Source organism: Misgurnus anguillicaudatus, chromosome 11 (genome assembly GCF_027580225.2).
Source record: "Misgurnus anguillicaudatus chromosome 11, ASM2758022v2, whole genome shotgun sequence".
Lineage (NCBI taxonomy): Eukaryota > Metazoa > Chordata > Actinopteri > Cypriniformes > Cobitidae > Misgurnus > Misgurnus anguillicaudatus.
This window is the reverse complement of record NC_073347.2, coordinates 8,494,851-8,514,944: the sequence shown is the minus strand read 5'-3', so window position 1 is coordinate 8,514,944 and position 20,094 is coordinate 8,494,851. Positions and strand designations below refer to the sequence as shown.

The 20,094-nt window shown below is 38.2% G+C and overlaps 1 protein-coding gene across 4 annotated transcripts in view; it reads left to right on the top strand.

Moving 5' to 3' along the window:
* Positions 1–18,627, top strand: part of LOC129415743 (serine/threonine-protein phosphatase 2A 56 kDa regulatory subunit delta isoform) — a 73,381-nt gene extending 54,754 nt beyond the window's left edge. For 3 of the 4 annotated variants that reach the window (XM_073872966.1, XM_073872969.1, XM_073872968.1), the window contains 13 exons: positions 1,260–1,373; positions 1,833–1,922; positions 3,209–3,339; positions 3,828–3,887; positions 4,007–4,115; positions 8,018–8,071; positions 8,219–8,389; positions 8,620–8,747; positions 8,874–8,975; positions 10,713–10,785; positions 17,912–17,959; positions 18,137–18,253; positions 18,394–18,627. In XM_073872966.1, coding sequence (XP_073729067.1) covers positions 1,260–1,373; positions 1,833–1,922; positions 3,209–3,339; positions 3,828–3,887; positions 4,007–4,115; positions 8,018–8,071; positions 8,219–8,389; positions 8,620–8,747; positions 8,874–8,975; positions 10,713–10,785; positions 17,912–17,959; positions 18,137–18,253; positions 18,394–18,531 — 1,335 coding nt within the window. In that variant the 3' untranslated portion in view covers positions 18,532–18,627. The remainder of the gene's footprint in view (positions 1–1,259; positions 1,374–1,832; positions 1,923–3,208; positions 3,340–3,827; positions 3,888–4,006; positions 4,116–8,017; positions 8,072–8,218; positions 8,390–8,619; positions 8,748–8,873; positions 8,976–10,712; positions 10,786–17,911; positions 17,960–18,136; positions 18,254–18,393) is intronic. The other variant, XM_073872967.1, reaches the window with a different exon arrangement.
* Positions 18,628–20,094: the final 1,467 nt, after the last annotated feature.

Here is a 20,094-nt window from a genome sequence, read left to right as displayed (position 1 = left end):
GTTACGGGGATTCAAGAGAGGTGTATGACCAAATAGTACTTATACTGTTTGCATAAAGTACTTTATTTGTTGGGATGTGCAAAAACAAACTAAAATAGACTGGTGGGTTGTCTGAATGACTAATCACGTAGTCATATTGAGAAAACTGTGTTTAATCAGCCATGTCCTCTCTGACTGATGCAGATAAAAGACATTTCTTAGTAGCGCACCGATATTTTGGCCGATGATGCTTGCTATGCTTCTCAATGAAATATGGTGAAATGCCGCCACATCCAAAAGCCAGAGGGCGCTCTCGTGCAGAAACTCAATAAGCGCTGCAGACGAAGAACCAGACACACACAGCTCCAGAAATGGCTAAAGGATGTATTTATATTGCTCTTCTTCAAACCTTTTCAAGTATTTTCATGATAATAAAGAATATGTATAATGATTATGTTTGACGAGTGTTGCTTTTTCAAATGCATGTTATAAACGACTCAAACTAACAGTGATTTCAGATTGATAAGGACATAGTACATGAAATAGTTGTGAATAATATCGGCTGTGCGATTCAGAATAGTTATTGGCCACGTATTATTAGTGAATATCGGCATTTATCTGTGCACCCCTATTTCTTAGAAATATATGAAGAGCTCAGGTGCAAAACCCTCTAAGTGTATCTGACGTTTTCTTGTAAATTACCATTTTATGCTTATGTTCAGTAATTTTACTTTAATGGTTATGAAAAGGTTATAAGTCCATAATTGAAGTGCTTTATTTTTTACAATTGTCACTTGTAAGGCCAAAAATACATGCATGGATTAAAATTACAGATTTTTTAATGCTAAAAATCATTAGTATATTATGTAAAGATCATGTTCCTTGAAGATATTTTGTAAGTTTCCTACCGTAAATATGTCCAAACTTTATTATTATTATTATTTTCTCTGCCAGATATTGTCCTATCCTTACAAACCATACATCAAACCTTATTAATTCAGTGTATAATGCATACATTTCAATTTCAAAAAATGACCCGTACGGCTGGTTTTGTGGTCAATGGATACATTTGACTGTCTTATCGATGCAAAACTTTTGCTTTTACATGCAAAAGTCTTCACTTCTAGAAACAGGTCTGTCTCCACTGTCCTTTCTGAATAAAGCTAAAAGGTTGAAACTTTTGTTCAATATCCTAATATATTTAGTAAACCTCCTTCAACCATGTAAAAAAACTCTTGACGTACAGTTGCATCTTACATCTAATGTGTTTTTTTTTTCAGTTTTCTGTAAACCTGTTCAGGACTCTGCCACCGTCCTCAAACCCTACAGGAGCAGAGTTTGACCCTGAAGAGGATGAACCCACTCTCGAGGCAGCTTGGCCTCATCTACAGCTGTGAATGGTGCTTTAAGCTTAGATGTTACTTTATCATTCTGCTCCCAACTATTGTTTCCATTGTTATATCAGTTGCATAATCAAAAAAAGTATTTTGAGCAGCATTACATGTATTTTTTTTTTTGCTAAGCTTGGTGTAATACATTATGATATTGACTTTACTACAAAGAATACAAGCAAGAGAAATTATTATGAACCAAGCAAATTGATGAAAAAATGATTGTGCAATTTGTTTCCTTTATAATTTCAGTCACATATAAAGTCCCATGTTAAGATGAAGGCAGATGCTTTGTGTAAGGGATATACTGCAAAGCAGTGCACTTGGTTGTAGGACATGGTCTTACGAAGTCAATTTGTTGTTTTTATGGCAGTGAGGATCTTACAGGTGCATTAATGATGTATAAGAATTGATCTGCTTTATAACCTCCTCATCTCTGTCTGTACCTCCATCCCTCAGCTGGTGTATGAATTCTTCTTAAGGTTCCTGGAGTCACCTGATTTCCAGCCTAACGTTGCCAAAAAATACATCGACCAAAAGTTTGTATTGTCGGTACGTAGCATTTCTCACTGCAAATATCTTCATCAGAGTTTGTTTTTCAGCAGCAGGCTGTTAGAAGAGTAGACACTGTTTTGAGGTCATTTAGCACTTTTCCACAGTCGTGTGCCTGTTCGAATGGTAAGGAGCGGTTACAGTTATGTTTCCACTTCGGCACGAATAAAAAACGATTTTCGGCCCCAATATTTAGCAGGTTTGTCTAATAGGCGTTTTACACAGAATGCGGCTACAGCTTTTTTTGTGAAGTGGAAGCGTTTTGTGCAGCATTTAGTGCAAATACGTTTATCTTCAATGCCACCTGTGGTGAAAAGAGTCGTGTCCGCAGAAGGGGCAGGATTTTTGTTGCACGAGCAACAGGCGTACGGACAGACTCCGCTCCATTTCTGCATCCGCTCACGTTTGTCGCTTTCTGCACGTCTCCTATTGAAGATGAACTAGACACTAGTGCCGTGTGCGTGAATGCGTGTAGTGATGTCTCCACTCAGGACTGGTCACGCATCTGCAAGTTTCTCTCTGTAGCTGGTAAAGTGTGTTATTTAAGCGAAGTAAACACAGATCGGGTAAAAAGTAGTCCTAAAAACTAAAAAATAAATGATCATCGCATACCGTCTGTAAACTCTTGTGTTACCAAAGCAATGACAGATGCATTTGTATTCTTTCCAAAGAACACCTTTAAACGAAACTTGCAGGATGACCTCTTATATAACAAAAATCAAGTTAAAATTTTTGGTTTCACTGCTCCTTTAAATCCCTGCGCATAACAACCTCTGTAGTGCAAGGAAATGTCAGAGCTGCGTGCATTACAAGCTGATGTGCGAGGAAGACACCAAGCTTGGGGAAAAGCATGCATGTCGCATTGGTTTCGCAATTGTGGGTTATGCAGTAATGTTAATGTGAAACTGATGATAATAATAATAACATCATAATAATCATTTAAAACTATAATGGGCAAATGTGCCAACTTTCGTCATGAAGGCTCGCTATCGATAGTATCGTCTATCGGCACAACCCTAATTATCATACGACCAATAAGTGGAATTTTTTTTTTTTTGCATCTTTTCTATCACAAACAGAATGAATTTCTAGATAAACCAATAATCAATAAATATCTATGTAAAATGTCCTGAAATTTCATGCTGGCATTAATCGTGGTACAATATAAATGGAAATGTATTTTGCTTGTATTTCATGAATACAGACCAATGTTGTCATAGAAAAGCAGCATGAATTTATAACAGGATCTTGTAATGAATCTTTAATATCTTATCATTTCTTTTCAGCTGCTGGAGCTTTTTGACAGTGAAGACCCTCGAGAACGGGACTTCCTCAAGACCATACTGCATAGGATATATGGAAAGTTTTTGGGTCTAAGGGCCTACGTCCGTCGGCAGATCAACAACATATTTTACAGGCAAGCTGTAACTAAATGTGATATTGTTGTCAGATACCCCAGCTAAGTATTGCCACATTATTATGTTTGAGTCATGAGTCTAGGGCGCTGTTGTTTTGCGTTGCGACAGGTGTGCGAGAAGCCAGAGATGCACAGATACTGCGCTATTTGGGCTAAAACTATGCAGATTTGGCTTACATGAGCTTTACAAAGAAATTAACTAATTGGCTAGTGATTTTACAACTTTACGCCCCATGCACAGCTGATTTTTACCCACATCTGGTGGGTTGGTAGACGTTCATTTTTAAACCCTGGTTTTATGTGCACTCTGTATCACTATTATTGAGCGCTCTTAAAATGTGTCCTTGATCATAACCTTTGTAATGGTGTTTACAAAAGCAGCTCTCTCTCTCTGACTTATTAGTTTCTAAAGGAATAATAAAAGGTGAGACAGTTAGACCTTTAAGACTTACAATCCTTAAGCTGATGTCCTTGATCTCCTCCTGTAGGTTTATATATGAGACGGAGCATCACAATGGAATTGCGGAGCTCTTAGAAATCTTAGGAAGGTGAGTGTCACCACTGTCATCGTTGCCATGATAAACCACAGAGAAGGTCTTTACCGTCTCTATTGTTGAACTGAAGGAACCTGTCTGTCACGTGATCAGTCTCATCTTCTTCCTCACAGCATAATTAATGGCTTTGCTCTGCCACTGAAAGAAGAGCACAAAATGTTCCTCATCCGAGTGCTGCTGCCTTTACACAAAGTCAAGTCTCTTAGTGTCTATCACCCGCAGGTATGCATGAAACAATTCAACATATATGTTTGATTATAGACTATTGGTGTACAAATCATTGCCTCACTGTAGTTCAGAATTTACTCAATGATGAGATGAGAAGCATCAACATTTGATTTCACTCATTAATTACATATTGATTTTAATTTTTGACATGATCTTGGTTAGTCAATATTAAAGGTGCAGTGTGTAAATTTTAGTGACATCTAGTGGTGAGGTTGCGAATTGCAACCAATGGCTCAGTTAATTGCTCACCCATCGCATTTAATACACATAGAAAAGCTACGGTAGCCACCACCAGACAAACATGTCATCTTCGGTGGCAGCTTCGTAAAAATAGTTTGTTCATTTAGGGCTTCTGTAGAAACATGGCAGCACAAAATGGAGACTTCCATGTTAGGGGACCCTCGGAATGTAGATAAAAATGTCTCATTCTAAGGTAATAAACACATAAGGGTTCATTATAAAAGGTCTTTATACACCCCTGATAATATAGTTTTGTATATTATTTTGCATTTCTGTCAAGAGATCCTTCTAAAAATTACACACTGCACCTTTAAAGATATCAAGATTTTCAAGAATGTTCTTAACATTGTGTGAGGTAATTTTACGTAGAAAATAGTAAATCACAAGTACTTAAGTTGTGTTTTCACAGACTAGAGACTATCTGGGGACCTCATGTGATTTAGATTACCCCCAAGATCTGAATTTCGAGATAAGCAAAGCTTGTGATTATACTCGAATTACTGGCTTCTCTCTCTGATATGACGTTAGGCTTTACGTAAAACATGTCCTATACACGCAACTCCACGAAATGTGGTGAAGTACCTTTTCCATGTTAATCGTAGTTTTTGTGAAAACCAGCCCCGAGCGGCCATGGATTATATTTTAAAAATATTAGAGTTGTTGCGGCTTACTAGCCTGGCTCCGCCCTCCTACGGCTTCCGCTTAATTTTCATTTCGCTTCAGTACTACGGCTGGGACTGCTCTGTAGAGTTTCGTTTTCTCCTGCAAAAATCTGCAGGACCAATCAGCGAACAGAGGGGGGTGGCTAAGAACGATGACGTTGAGTTTGTAGTTCAGTAATGGCAGCGGAGAAAGACGTGAGAAAAGCTGTTGCAAAACTGCCGAATATACAGAAGTTAAAGCCCGAGCAAGAACCAGGTTTGCCAAGTTTTGATTGTCTGATTATTCTGACTTGTTGTTTCCGGTGCATGATATACGTCATGACCACACGTTAGCGATTGGTTATGGCAGAACCTAATGACTCTGGGCCGATCCAATAGTTTTAAACTTCAACAGAGGACCCTCCTTAACGGAAGTAACGCTTTGCAATGGAGCGTGGCCAGACTCTCTGTACAAATGAAATGAATGTACGAGAGTCTGGTTGGACCAGGCTAGTGGCTGACAGCACTGCCTAGAGATGTCATTTAATGACTGGAAAGGGTTAAGGTTAATCCAGGACTAGGCTTCAGTTATATTAGGACAATTAAGAAGATTTTTTACAAACAAACCTTACAAAAAACACTACAGGTTTCACTGATATATGTTAAAATTAGTCAGGGCAAGATATTAAACATGCATTTTAGTCCAGGACTAGGATAAGCCCTGTCCAGGAAACCGCCTCTTGGAATATTAATCATTAAACATGGACAAGGAGAGACTGATTAGATGTTTAAAAACTGACATATATAACAAGTTGCACAAGGAAACCCAGGAAGCAGAGTCTCTGTAGGCCTATGTGTGTGCGCTCATCAGCTGCTGTACAAGAGAGAAAAAAACGATAGGCTATAAAAAGGCATTCAAGTTGCAAAAGCCTTGGAAAATGATATACAGCCCCGCCAAATTACCAGGATGCTGATTCGCATGGGACTGATATGATCTGATATGACTTCTGTGTTCGCTGAAATCTGGTAGGTCATTTGCGGGGGAATTTTTAGGGGCCAATCACACCAAACATGTTTTAAACACTTGGAAACGTAAGGTTCTTCGCACTGCCTTTTTTTAGTCCCTTTTTATATTGCTAGGCAACCACCCTGGTCTTTTCAATCAAATATTGAAGCGTGAACGCTCTTTTGCTGTTAACAATGGAAAGACGCAATTGACGTCGGGTGCTCTTCCGCTCTCAGCACTTCTTCAAAAACGCATGCTGTGGCAGGCGGCAAAAAAACGCAAGGCGTTTGGCGCGCATTAAACAGCGCACATAGCGCTCACTGCCCATTGCCATAAACGCGTTTGGTGTGATCAGTCCCTTACTTAACAAATTACAGTCATGGACTATTTTCACGGGATTAAGATCACGGACAACCTCCACAATTATTACAAATTACTAGAGGTCACCAGGTAATACTTATCTTGTGCTAATAGGGCTTAGGTCACATGACACACAACCCATACTGCAAATGTTATTTTAATAGATAATATTGCAAATATCAAACTAGTTTTTTTTTCTGGGTTTTGAGTGCTAATACAAATTGTTGATAAGGGCTGCGTCCAAATACCCGTACTTGCGGTCTTTGCACTTGACCACTTGACTACTTACATGACGTATTTCTTGTATTTTGCCCAAGTGTTGATCCCAAGCGTACTTGTAGAATTATTCATCTGATGGGACACACTTAGCAAGTGTACAAATAATCCAGGTATAGTGGCAGCAATTTGCACCAAAACGTATTTGATTTTTATTTAGGCTACTTAAAATATGTTTATGCTTTTCTATAAATGAAATGAACACATAAACACTGAACTGAACATTTGCTGAACTTGTTATCTAATTATGTGATAAAAGCAGTTGCAGATGTTTTACAAAATGCATAACAATGAAATTAAATGTGCAACACTTTCTGTTTTACTACCAAAATATGTATCCATTTATTAACTTACAATTAAAAGTTTTTGCGACATTTCGCAAAGTTTGGGCAAAAGTCTCATGATTTACATCCAGAACATGATGCATGAGGGGATACGCTTAGCCGCTTTGAAGCTGTATTCGAGATAGCACTTTGTCAGTTTTAAGACATGGGACAGTCTTGCACACTTACTTCCTGTCACGTGCACACGCTCTCGAGTGGCCAAGACCGCAAGTGTGGGTATTTGGACACAGCCAAAGTATTTGAAATCTTCATAGACTGCTTACACACTTGGTTCTTGTGTCACTATCGCCTTTTTATATATTTTAATGTGTAACTTGTTCAAAAACGACAGTAAGAAATAAATTATTTATATATGATTTTTTCTTTTTTTCTTTAACCTTTTAAGCGTCCCCCACCCTATTGATTTAAATCTACACTCTTGGAGCTTTCAAACAATAAGTTATACAGTTTGTCATGATTAGATAAGAATTCATATGCAAACATTGAAGTAAATGTAGGCGTCCTGCTGGTGGGACAGTGACATTTAGCAGAAAATAAATGTTTTGAGGCACACTCTCTTCATAAATGAATCAATTACTCTCCCTACATAATTTATTTTATAAAACACTGTTGAAGTGTCTATTCTGGAGGCTTAGACCTTTCCAACAATATATAGTTTGTAGTGATAGATTAAAATTTACCTCAACAATATTAATGCAAACTTAGGTGTCCCGTATTTGGGACGGTGACGCTTAAGAGTTTAAACTTTAAAATCATCCGACATCATCGTTTTACCATTTATTTATTTATTTATGTTTGACTTCATCGTTGCACATTCGACTGGTAAACACTGGATCTGTATTCCTAACTATTTCTTTAAAGGGCAAACCTCTCATTTCATTGCACACTTTCAACAAAGCTTTCGTAAATTTTGTAATTGCTAAGTATAAAGAACAGTTAATCCATATGTTCAGTGATTCATGTTAGTAAGCCTATTGGGTTCTTTAACACCTCAAAAGATATTTGAGGTGTCATGTCTTGTTCTTTCAGCTGGCCTACTGTGTGGTGCAGTTTCTGGAGAAGGACAGCAGCCTCACCGAACCTGTAAGATTTTACAGCCTTGACATGTTCCTGTGACTATTAATAGCATAATCATCAATACACATTTTAAAATTAAAAAGTACCCACAAAGATTGTTGTGAGAGCCATAACCTCCCTGTCTCATATATCTTCCTCTTACATCCACATCAGGTGATTATGGGTCTTCTGAAGTTCTGGCCCAAGACCCACAGTCCTAAGGAAGTGATGTTTCTGAATGAGCTGGAGGAAATCCTAGATGTCATTGAGCCCTCAGAATTTGTTAAAGTCATGGAGCCTCTGTTTAGACAGCTGGCCAAGTGTGTATCAAGTCCACACTTTCAGGTATGAAATCACAGCTTCCGTGTCACTCATTGTTGGCCATTATACAATTCCTACAAACCCAAATGTGACGCTTTGACGTTATGATGATGCTGTATGTAGTAAGATATGTAAGCGTACCCCATGGTGCTGTGTGAGATGACAGTAAAAGCATATGCATCTAACATGTTTCAGTTGAGCGTTTCTTTATTGTTATGAAAGTCAATGACATCTAATGGCCATGTTTGTTGCAGGTTGCTGAAAGAGCGTTGTATTACTGGAACAATGAGTACATCATGAGCTTGATCAGTGACAACGCTGCCAAGATTCTGCCCATCATGTTCCCTGCTCTCTACAAGAACTCCAAGAGCCACTGGAACAAGTACTGCCATATTGTTTGTTGTTTTGTCTTTTTCCTGAAAAATATAAACCTCTAATATGTGAAAGAACTTTCATTTTTAGTGTTTCTTGAGTCGTCTTACTACTAATAATGCCATTTATGGTGCAGGACAATCCATGGACTTATCTACAATGCTTTGAAGCTCTTTATGGAGATGAACCAGAAGCTGTTTGATGACTGCACTCAGCAATACAAGGCTGAGAAGCAGAAGTAAGTCAATAGCTGTGTCCAAAATAGCCCCCTATATCCTAAATAGTGCACAATTTAAAGGCATTCCATGCAGTTTGACGTTTTTGTCAAACAGCGACCCCTAGAGTCACTGGGGAAAACTTGCAACTGTCGTAATTTTGCACCCCCACTCTGTACGTACCTGTAAGGATAGTGTTGGGCGTGAATATGCAGAGATGGACTCCGAAGATAATGACCAAGGAATGTTTCACAATTTCATACAAATATTAGGCTACTGCATGTCTACTAAACTACAGATGATGGTAATAGGATAATAAGAAGTTTATGCCAAATGTAGAGTAGGCATATAATAATAAAGTAGCCTACCGCGTTTGCTGGCTTATTACGTTTTTACAAGATTGCAGCTTAATCACAAGTAAACAGTCTATAGTCTAACGTTATGTCTACTGTATAATTTCATTTGTTTTTTAATTGTAAACATTACAAAATGCATTGACAAAGTTAATTGTAATGTATACGTTGCATTATTTCATAACATTGGCCGTTATTCGTTGGCCATAAGAAATCGAAATTAGACAAATGACTACGTACACATCACAACACAACACTTGAGTTTAGATGGCAAAAAAAAACATGTAAGAGAAACGAGTGTTTGTTAGCAAGTCTGCTAAATGCTCTTATGATCGTAAGCTAGCTAGACCCATGTTGAAGTTATTTTACTGGTCTAATTATTAACACTGGATGAATGAACAGCAAAAAAATACGCAAGCAAGCGCAACCACATACAACATAGACCGCAAACAAATTTACAAATAAGAGATTTACTTACTTGTCCATCAACAAGATCGCCAGATCAGCATCCCTTTTGCATCAAGTGCTGTCTATTAGCTCACGCCAACGAGTAAAAACCTGACGGTTCCTAACTCGGTCAGATTCTCTTTTTCGCTTTCTACTCTCTTCCGAACGGGTTTTCTTAGCTGTTTCCCTCATCGAGCATCACGTCTGAAATGCGCGCGTGCAGTTGTTGTTACAGGCTTGTTTGACTTCATGCAGCGCTGCAGGAACCGACAGCCGGACGACGCCAAAGCGCCGTCTCGGATCATTTTCGCGGTACTTTTACGTCATCCGACTGCCGGTTCCTGCAGCGCCGCACGAAGTCGAACAAGCCCAACGTGTGTGACGTCGTTGCCGTAAAGCAAGTCGTGATTCTCGCGAGATTTGTCAGGGGCGGTTCTCTCAAGCTTGCATTGCTGGTTTTGCTAGCGGCGTCCTCCCCGAGCTTCAACAGAAGGATGATTCGCCATACTATGACTTTGTTTACCATCGAAATGACTTTGAAGCTGTTATATTAAGGTAAAATAACTGCATAGTGTGTCTTTAAGAGAACATCCTGTTTTAGTGGTGTCCGAAATCAAAGGGGACATTTATTAAGTGCACTCATTCAACCCCACAATGCACCACACTAATGAGTTGACAACCGATGTACACTCACAGCTATCTGCTAGTCGTCCACTAAGGCTCACGTCAAATTAATTCTCGCATCTCACTCTTTTTCATTTACTCCTTCGATTGAACTATATTAGTGGACTAATGTAGGGAATAGTGAATGATGGGCTATTTTGGCATATCTTTTTGATCTGTCTGGATGGACTTAGCAGGTTTTGTAAAAAGAGCTCTGCTTGTGGCGGAAACATATATTCATACATACATACTGTTGCTGTTCTCTAAAACTGTTTTTGCTTTCTTGTTTGTCCTCAGAGAGAAGTACAAGGTAAAGGAGCGAGAAGAGATGTGGCATAAAATTGAAGAGCTGGCGAAACAGAACCCTCAGGTAATACACGAGACACGGTTTTAAACTTTACACCGAATGTCCATCATTCACAAACAAACCACTGTCATATATACAATTTTTTATTGTGATATACAGTGGTGTTCAAAAACGTTTTAGGGGCATTTCCTATTTTTTCCTATAGGTCAACGTAATCTCTTCAAGTATTCTTATGTATTCAAAATGTAGGCCAAAAAACGTTAGAATGAAAAACATCCCAATACCATGGCTTTTGCATCACCATGTTTAACTGTCTTTACAGTGTACTGTGGCTTAAATTCAGTACCCAGGGGTCACCTGAGGTTCTGCCGATAACCTCTAGACCCCAAAAGAAAAATTTTATTCTCATCAGGCTACAAAATTTTACAAAATTTTTCTTTGAGCCAGTTTGTTACTCTGCACATGCCTTTTTTTCAACAATAGCCATGTTTCCATCCAGGTTTTGCGCTGTTTTGTCATCGACAAAGTGAATATGCATAAAAAAGTTTGCAACATTTGCCGTCTCCAGGCTGTTTCCATTCAAATTGCCTATTATCGATAAAATGGTGTGATGACATAACGAATGACGCAAACAAATAGTTGCATAAGATTTGGTGTATCGCAAAAAATTTCTGCCCTTGAGGCGTTTCCAAACATGTTTTTGCGTATACCGCAAGTTATCTATCTAATTTTTTGAGAGAACTTCAAACAGCTTATTAACTCTTTCACCGCCATTGACGAGATATCTCGTCAATTAAGAGAAAACGTTTCCCCGCCAATGACGAGATTTTCAGTCTTTCCGCAATAACGCTATTATCCATCAGGTGGCGCACTTCCGCTACTTATACAACCCGGCAGTAGCGCCTCACGTGAAAGAGAAAGAACTCTGTGTATGTTTTAAAGATCGTTCGATCTCTATCAAAAGTCCTTCACAAAAATGGAATCATCTCAGCTTTTTGCTCAAAATTGGGTGTTTTTTAAGAAACCTACCCATATTTGAGAGGTGATAAAAAGAGAACTACTGAAGGTAGGATGAAACTTTTTTTTTTTTTTGAAAGCAGAGGGTCTGTTCTTTCATCTGATATATTGTTTGTTTATATATTTAAAGAAGAACATTTTCTGGAAGGCATTAAACTTTTGTGAAACTTTTTTTTAAAAACGCTGTGGGGGGAAGAGTTAAAGTGCCAGCTGTCATTTCAATTTCGCAAATGTACGAAATATTCAAAGAAAACATCAAAAAGCTGTAGTCCTATGGTAAAGGTCTTCAAGATTCCACTTGGAACAAAAAAATGATGTCCAACCAGAGTTGGATGAAGCTATTATGACTAGGGCTGTGTATCGCCAACAATTTCCCGATATGATACGTATCCCGATACAAGGGTCCCGATACGATGCGCATCACGATACAAGACTATTTTGAATGACATTTTTTTTCTGAATTTAGTAACATTATTATTATTATCTGTTTATTGTACATTGAATAAGCAGTGTTGTAACAGTTGTGTTTTTGCCATTCATTTATTAGCTTATGTTTTTTTTAAGCAGTTTTACAAAGATAGTGCCTTACTCTAGGCATTATATTTGTCTTTCACTTAATTATTCTATATCTATATGTGTAAACATGCAGTCAAAGTTAATACTATTTAGTAGAAATCAGATTATTAATGTGACAGCTATAGTTTGAAGTAGCTCTGTATCTCTTCTCTCGACGTACACTTTCACATGCAAATCTTTGTCTCAAATGCGTTAGTACTGTTTTATAAGAGAGTGGCTAATAAAGCCCTTTGCAGTAGGCTAAGATATCTGCGCTTTCATACTGAACTCATTGATTTTAAATACACGCGCGTGCGAGAGAGAGAGAGGACGAGTACGCGGCTCGCTATGCAGACACGTGCGCCAGCGAGACAGACACGCAAAGTGAAAGTATACCCCGCTACCTTAACTCTACGTACTTCATGGGTCACATGCGTCCTTTCCATATGCATCACGGATCAACAGCGATTTGTTACGTTACTTTCAAAAGTGCATCTGAATCGATACGGAAGGTGCTGTATCGATGCGCGCATCGTCAGGCGTCCATGACGATGTATTGTCGTATCAATATTTTGAACACAGCACTAATTATTAGAGCCCGACCGATATGCATTTTTTGGGGCCGATGCCGATACAGATATTAGAGAGTAAAAAAAGACCGATAACGATATATCGGCCGATATTCATTATGTGCATATTATAGTACAGTACACATATACTACAGTATATTATACTACTACAGTACTGTACATAGAATACACTATATACATTAACAGAATATACTATATATAAATACTTTTTGCAATGATCACTCTATGATCACACCACAAATGTGGTGATTAAACACTTAAAATGACGTGACAAGGATATGTAATATAGGCAGGAGTGTTTTACAAGTTAACAATAAACTTTATTATCCAAAATGATTCTGATATAAGTGCACAAAACAGTAAACTTGACTTATTATAAATAACTTTAAAACACAAACAAAACAAAATACATATAACTTAAATCATTGTCAGTTTTGACAAGAATAATGTTATATTGGGCTTATTTTAAAAAATGAAAACTTATAAAGTCATTGTTTATTAGCTTTAGAGTAAGTTATGGACTTCACAAATTAATTAAAAACTTACCGTTAAGACGACAATGCTTGAATTACTGACAACATACTGATGTAGGCTTATGTTTAATGTACTGCACAACGTTTTTATAACACGAACCCACAGTGTTCTGCCGGGACTTTAAACTTTTATAAAACTAAAGCGTCTGCTCTCCGCCTCTTTTATTTAAGAAAGGGTGTAAAGTTGCGCGAGCTTATTTAATCAATTGCTTTGAAATGAGCATGTAACAGCACAAGCAGCTGTACTCCCACAGACTGCGCATCAGTTTAAGTGCGTCCTTTCTCCGCCTCGCGTCATTTCTTCCGCTTGCGTTTGAAACAACTCGCAAGTGAACAAAAAAGACTGATTAAAACCACCAAATGTAAACAGGAATGTGTCTCTCTCGTCCACTTATAATCCAATCGACCAAAGCGCGTCTTAATACCAGGTGTAAAATGTATTGAAGAAACCGCGTGACTGCCGCGCCCGCCACCTGAACCAGTGTTGCCAACCATTTTCAATGGAAAGTAGCTAAAGCTTGCTTGGAAAGTCGCTAAATGTCGCTAGATTACGTCATTGCGTCATTAGCATAATAGTGACGTCATCACGTCGTATTTGCATTCTTACTTCATTGGCTTTTTCACGTTTCTCTTTCTGTATGAACGATCACAAATGTAATTTTAATACACATGAATGCATAAAATGTTTTCTCGTTCTTTACCTGCTCCTGTTCTAATGAAACGAAATATGTTCATGTTTAAAATATGTCCAAATAGTACAGTTTTAAAACATATGAGGATAAACTGATATGATGGGAAACGTTGTATTGCAGGTAACGTGTATAGCTAATTAGAGCGTCAACTCCGTTCACTTTGTCTGTTCTGAATGTGCTGCTGCTCACAGCTTACTCAAATACATTTATTTTTGTACAGTGATTTATTTTATTAAAAAACCATTTATTTACATCTCGCCATGTAAGCCATCGTGGAATCAGGCAGCTCCGGCTTCCCGCATGCACGATTGCCTTCTGGACGCGGAAAGATGTACAACATCTCCTGCCCTGACTGCAGCTGGGAGAGACTCTGCTCTCCTGCGCGAGGACTAGGCCACCTGTGAGTGCTTTGGGATGGGGGTGGAGCCCCCTGAAGCAGCGGTAGCTGCTTGTTGAGAAGAGTGAATGATACGTGCTGCTTTCAAGTCACAACGTTTCCAAAGGTCTCCATCAACGCCAGAAAAAGTCGCTAGATTTGTCGCTAGTCGCTTTTTAAAAAATAAGTCGCTGAAGGGGTCTGAAAAATCGCTAAATCTAGCGACAAAGTCGCCAAGTTGGCAACACTGACCTGAACTGAGAGACTGACTGAAGTGAAGGGGGTAGGGGATTGGCTGATGTCACTACAGTGAGTGACCTGAGTCGCCATTAGCAACCAGTATGGCGCACTCTGCTGGACAAACAAGTACTTACATCTTACAAAAGCATTTAATGTGTTCTGTAAGGAACGTTCATATCGGCTTCATATCTGCGGCTTATACGCTGATACAGATATATCTGCGACATGCTCATATCGGCCGATAAAATCGGCAAAACGATAAATCGGTCGGGCTCTACTAATTATGACTAAAGCTCAGCTAGGACCAGGTCAGATCTGTGCCTATTTGTGGCATTGAGTCTCCGGTAATTTAAAATAAACGTGCTTTCACCAAATGGACCCAATTATGAGGAGAAAAACATTGAATACTTAGGAGAATAATTATTTATGGAAGTGAATGAGATTTCAGCACTTCATGAGGAGACAGCTGCTCAAGCTACTCCACCACACGTTTGTGTATTTTTGGAAAACATGTAAAAATGAACAAAAGTTACCTTGCACCCAATAAACATCTTAACATCTATCAGGTAATGCCTCTCGATGTATTACAATGCGTTTCATGACACATTTTTTTAGGCTTTGATGTTTTGAAATCGTTAATATTTGTAGTGCTTTGCAAAGCTTATTTGAGCTATTTTGTTACGTGATTTTGTCTTCTATTTTTTATATATTGCTACATAGTTTATTTTAGTTCTTTTGTTAGTTAAGTTTTTATTTATGTAGTTTTACATTTTACAGCCTCAACTTAAACCTCAGCATTTTGCAAAAGCAACATTTCTAGTTTTCGTTTCACTTAAGCCCTTTTCACACAGACATTACGTAAAATACACGGGAAAGGCATCCGGGTTTTTTTTTGTTTTTTAGTTTATTCACACTGCCATGATTACCCGGCATCTGATGATCCCGGAAAGACACGTGACCTATTGAAAGTCCCGCCCTCTCTTCTACGCAGCGTCTGAAGTTTGCATATTATATATTATTTCTCTCTCCAAGAACCACTTGCGTGCATTTTTGTTTATGATAAGACTATAAAGGAGCACGTGAACGCACAGTTCTATGCTGGTGAATGATCTCAGGTTCAGAGTGGATATTTGATGAGCTCCCTGATCTCTGCTTTAATACAGTTTTCAGACATTTCTCATCGTGATTGTTTATATGAATTTAAAACCCGCATTTTGAGGAGCTGAACGACATATCTTGTTGGGATGACGCGCGGGTATTTTCGTTTATTATAGCTGAATGAGCATGTGACGCGATATTCTTTTATGATGCTGAATTATCTCTGTTTCAACGCAGTAAGTGACGAGCTAACTTACCTGATATCTGCTTCAGTCCAGTTTGCTGACATTTCTCCTCGTGAATGTTGTAAATCCCTCATTTTAAAGAGTTGAACCAACTTCATGTTGCCATGACACGCGCGTCCTCACTACGGCACGTGCGTCATTGTTTATGCCTCTCATTTATCATTTCCTGATAACTGCGTCAACATAGTTTGCAACATTTCTTGTGGTGAATGTTTGTATGCATGTTATCTCTCGTTTTAAGGAGCTGAACCATAACTTTTGTTGTGATGATGCGCCGCGTCCTCACTACGACACGCCCATTACGGCATTCTTGCGGCTTCTTGTTCACACAGAGGGTTATCCGTGTATCTGACTAGGTTCTCTTTCGGCAACGATCCCAGAAGATTAACGGGACAAGTTTGTGTTCACACAGACGCTTGTCTGGCAATTTTACGGGTATTTTCTGGGACCAAAGGTCTGTGTGAATGGGGGTTTAGTTTAGTTTAGTTTAGTTTAGTTTAGTTTAGTTTAGTTTAGTTTAGTTTAGTTTAGTTTAGTTTAGTTTAGTTTAGTTTAGGTTAGGTTAGTTTAGTTTAGGTTAGTTTAGGTTAGTTTAGGTTAGTTTAGGTTAGTTTAGGTTAGTTTAGGTTAGTTTAGTTAGAGCAGGATTATTAAAATTTACTAAGGTAAAGAAATGAATAAAAATAAACAAAGCAGCCTAAAAATGAACATTTTGTTGCAGCCTGTTTTCTCTTGTGCCCTACAGAGGTTGCGCGTGATAAAAATATATCATGTGACACCACATTTATTTGCGTAAAAGCCATTTTTAGCCGTTTCTAAAGTATTTTTTGCGACATTTGAGGTATGGACATTGCATTTATGCACTACACTTTAATGGAAAAATAATTTTGTCAACATTTGCCAAATTTAATCTATAATATGTGTTTCCATCCGCTATATCGGTAAACTTTTTGACCCGCTAAAGCTTTTTTTGCAAAAAAGTTTTGATGGAAACATGGCTGATGCAGCTTTTTTGCAAACGGATTAGTGTGTATATTATGTATATAATTATTCATTACCAACGGGTCTATTGTTTTTCTGTTACACTACTACATCTGTAAGTAAATCATTTCTAATGCAGAAATATTACTACTACTAATAAGTGGTTTATCAGGTTAATATTTTCTTAAAAGGGACATTTCACAAGACTTTTTTGTCTTTGGTGTCCCCAGAGTACATATGTGAAGTTCTAGCTCTAAGTACCCCACAGATAATTTATTATAACATGTTAAAATTACCACTTTGTAAGTGTGAGCAAAAATGTGCCATTTTTGGGTGTGTCCTTTAATATGCAAATGAGCGGATCTCTGCACTAAATGGCAGTGATGTGGTTGGATAGTGCTTATTAAGAGGCAGTATTATCCCCTTCTGACATCACAGGGGGAGCCAAATTTCAATTACTTTTATTTTCCACATGCTTGCAGAGAATGGTTTACCAAAACTTGATCATTTTCTAGGTTGATAAAAGCACTGGGGGTCCCATTATAGCACTTAAACATGAAAAAAGTCAGATTTTCATGATATGTCTCCTTTAAACATCACTGTAAGCTTCTGTATTGCTTATGCAGTTACTTTTATCATTCATTTGTGTATGATTCTGCTAAATTCTGCATTGTTTGTGTTGTAAGGCTATTTTAATGAAACTAATTACCCCAAACTACTCCTCAAGTGTTGTTATCACTATTTATCTCCCTTGAGTCGACACCAGCGAAACAAAGAGATGTTAGTTTAATTAGGATGTGATTAAGGTTGCTGTGAATGTCTGTGATTTTTTTTTATTCCTAACCCTTGGGTGTTTCTTCAGATTACAAAGGTCCATTCTCCGCTTCGGCCCGGTCTGGCCCAAGACGAGGTTAGTCACTTTTTTGTGTATATCACAATATAGCGCTTAGTATTATAAATGACCCAGTCTGTGAAAACCACCTGAAGTCTTTTTGTTTGTAAATTACTGTTTCTACATAAAATCATTCTATGTAATGTAAAGAACATTCATTGAATAATATAACCTTGATATCTTTTGTACGTGCAGTATATGATGTATAATGAAAGCACGGGAGGAGTGCCCCTATTCTCAATGGAGACCGAGACTCCTACAGCAGAGGACATCCAGCTTCTGAAGAAGACTGTGGAGTCGGAAGCCACACAGGTACAATCAAATTAATAGTTTTAATCGGGTACAAAAGTGTCCAAACAGTAGACACACACGCACCCATAGTTAAACTCCACCTACATCACGTTGACACCTAACGTTAATATTGATTAATAACCATAATGTTTTTTTTTTAGGGAATGAAAGATATCAAGAAAGACAAAGTTTTGATGAGGAGAAAGTCTGAGCTGCCTCAAGACGTGTACACTATAAAAGCCCTGGAAGCTCACAAGCGAGCAGAAGAGTATCTGACGGCCAATCAGGAAGCACTCTGACCAGGGAGCACCGCCACCCTCCACCACGCCTAAACTGTCCCTCTCGTCTTGGTCCGAAATTGTCGCCTGCTGAATAAACCTCTCTATTCCTCTGCATTTATCCATCCTCTTTCCTCCCTCGCTATCGTCCGCAACAATCCAGCCCACAGAGCAGTGGAGAGCTCCCAGGCACGCCGTCTCACCCAATTTCCCACCACAAATGCACACGAGTTCATAGGTCCTGATACTAAAACACTCAAATCTACAAGGCAAATCGGTTACAAATAATCCAGCTATGCTCATATTTTGTTTATTTTTCCACACTCCACTTCCAGGCATTTGTCCGCATGCTCTTATTCCATTTGCTCTGTTGCTTGAATGCTTCACCCATGTGACTTTTGCGTTTTTTGTGACGTTTTTGGCACAAAGGGACTGGACTTTGTCATGTTACTCAAATTTAAGGGATAGTTCACCCAAAAATTATCCTCATGTTGTTGTAAACATGTAGTTTTTTTATTTTGATGAAAACAAAAGAAGATATTTTGATAAATGATGGTAAGCACACAGCTGACGGTTCCCATTCAATTCCACTATATTTGTTTTCCTACTATGGAAGTCAATGGTTACCATCATTTATTAAAATCTTCTTTTGTGTTCATCAGAAAAATTTAATTCATGCAGGTTTAAAACAACATGAGGATGAGTAAATGATAACACAAATTTAAGTTTTGGTTGAGCTATCCCTTTAAATCAGGTGTGGGAATTCCTGTTCCTGGATGGTCACTGTCCTGCAAATTTTAGCTCCTAGATGTGTTTGATTTGGGTTGGAATTAAACTTTGCAGGACAGTGACCCTCCAGGACCAGGAATGGCCTGCTTTAAATGAAGATCTGAATGGAGACGGTGATCCTGAGCTTGTCTCTTCATTCACAGCAGATTGAAATGCTCATCATATAGAGGACTGTTCCCACATAGAGAGTTACAGCGAGAAATAGGAGGTTTTATGTATTATAAATGTAAATTGGAGATGGCATCTATGTTGTTTCCTCAAAATAACAAAAGGGTAGGCTTTGTGCCATAAATGTTGACTGAAAGACCTTAAAATCAACCTTCATGAGAATGGTGAGTTTGTCGCAATTCATTTGCTGTTTTCACATTTTGTCCATTGTTCATGCACTTTTGTCTCTCAAACAAATACCAACAAAATAAGATCGGCTTTTGTAAGGTGTTTTGTTTTATAGCTTTTTATGTTGTATAAAAAATCAAGTTTAGGGAGTCTACAAACTCAGCCCGAATAATAGCTCTTATTTTGTCTTATTCCTCCTCACTTTATAGCACGTAAGCAATATTTCTTTTTCAGAAATAAGTATATAATCCTATTGTGTAGGAGGATCGTGTAGGGCTTTATTGTACACGTATGAAGAGATACTTGCTTACCTATTCAGGCTTAATATATGGGAAACGACAGCCTATGTGTGTATTGTATATTGTCATGTATATTGCACCATGTTATTCCCTCTTTCTGTATCACATTCACTATTCTTATTTTTTTACTTGTATGACTCCATCTGATGCATGATGTCCC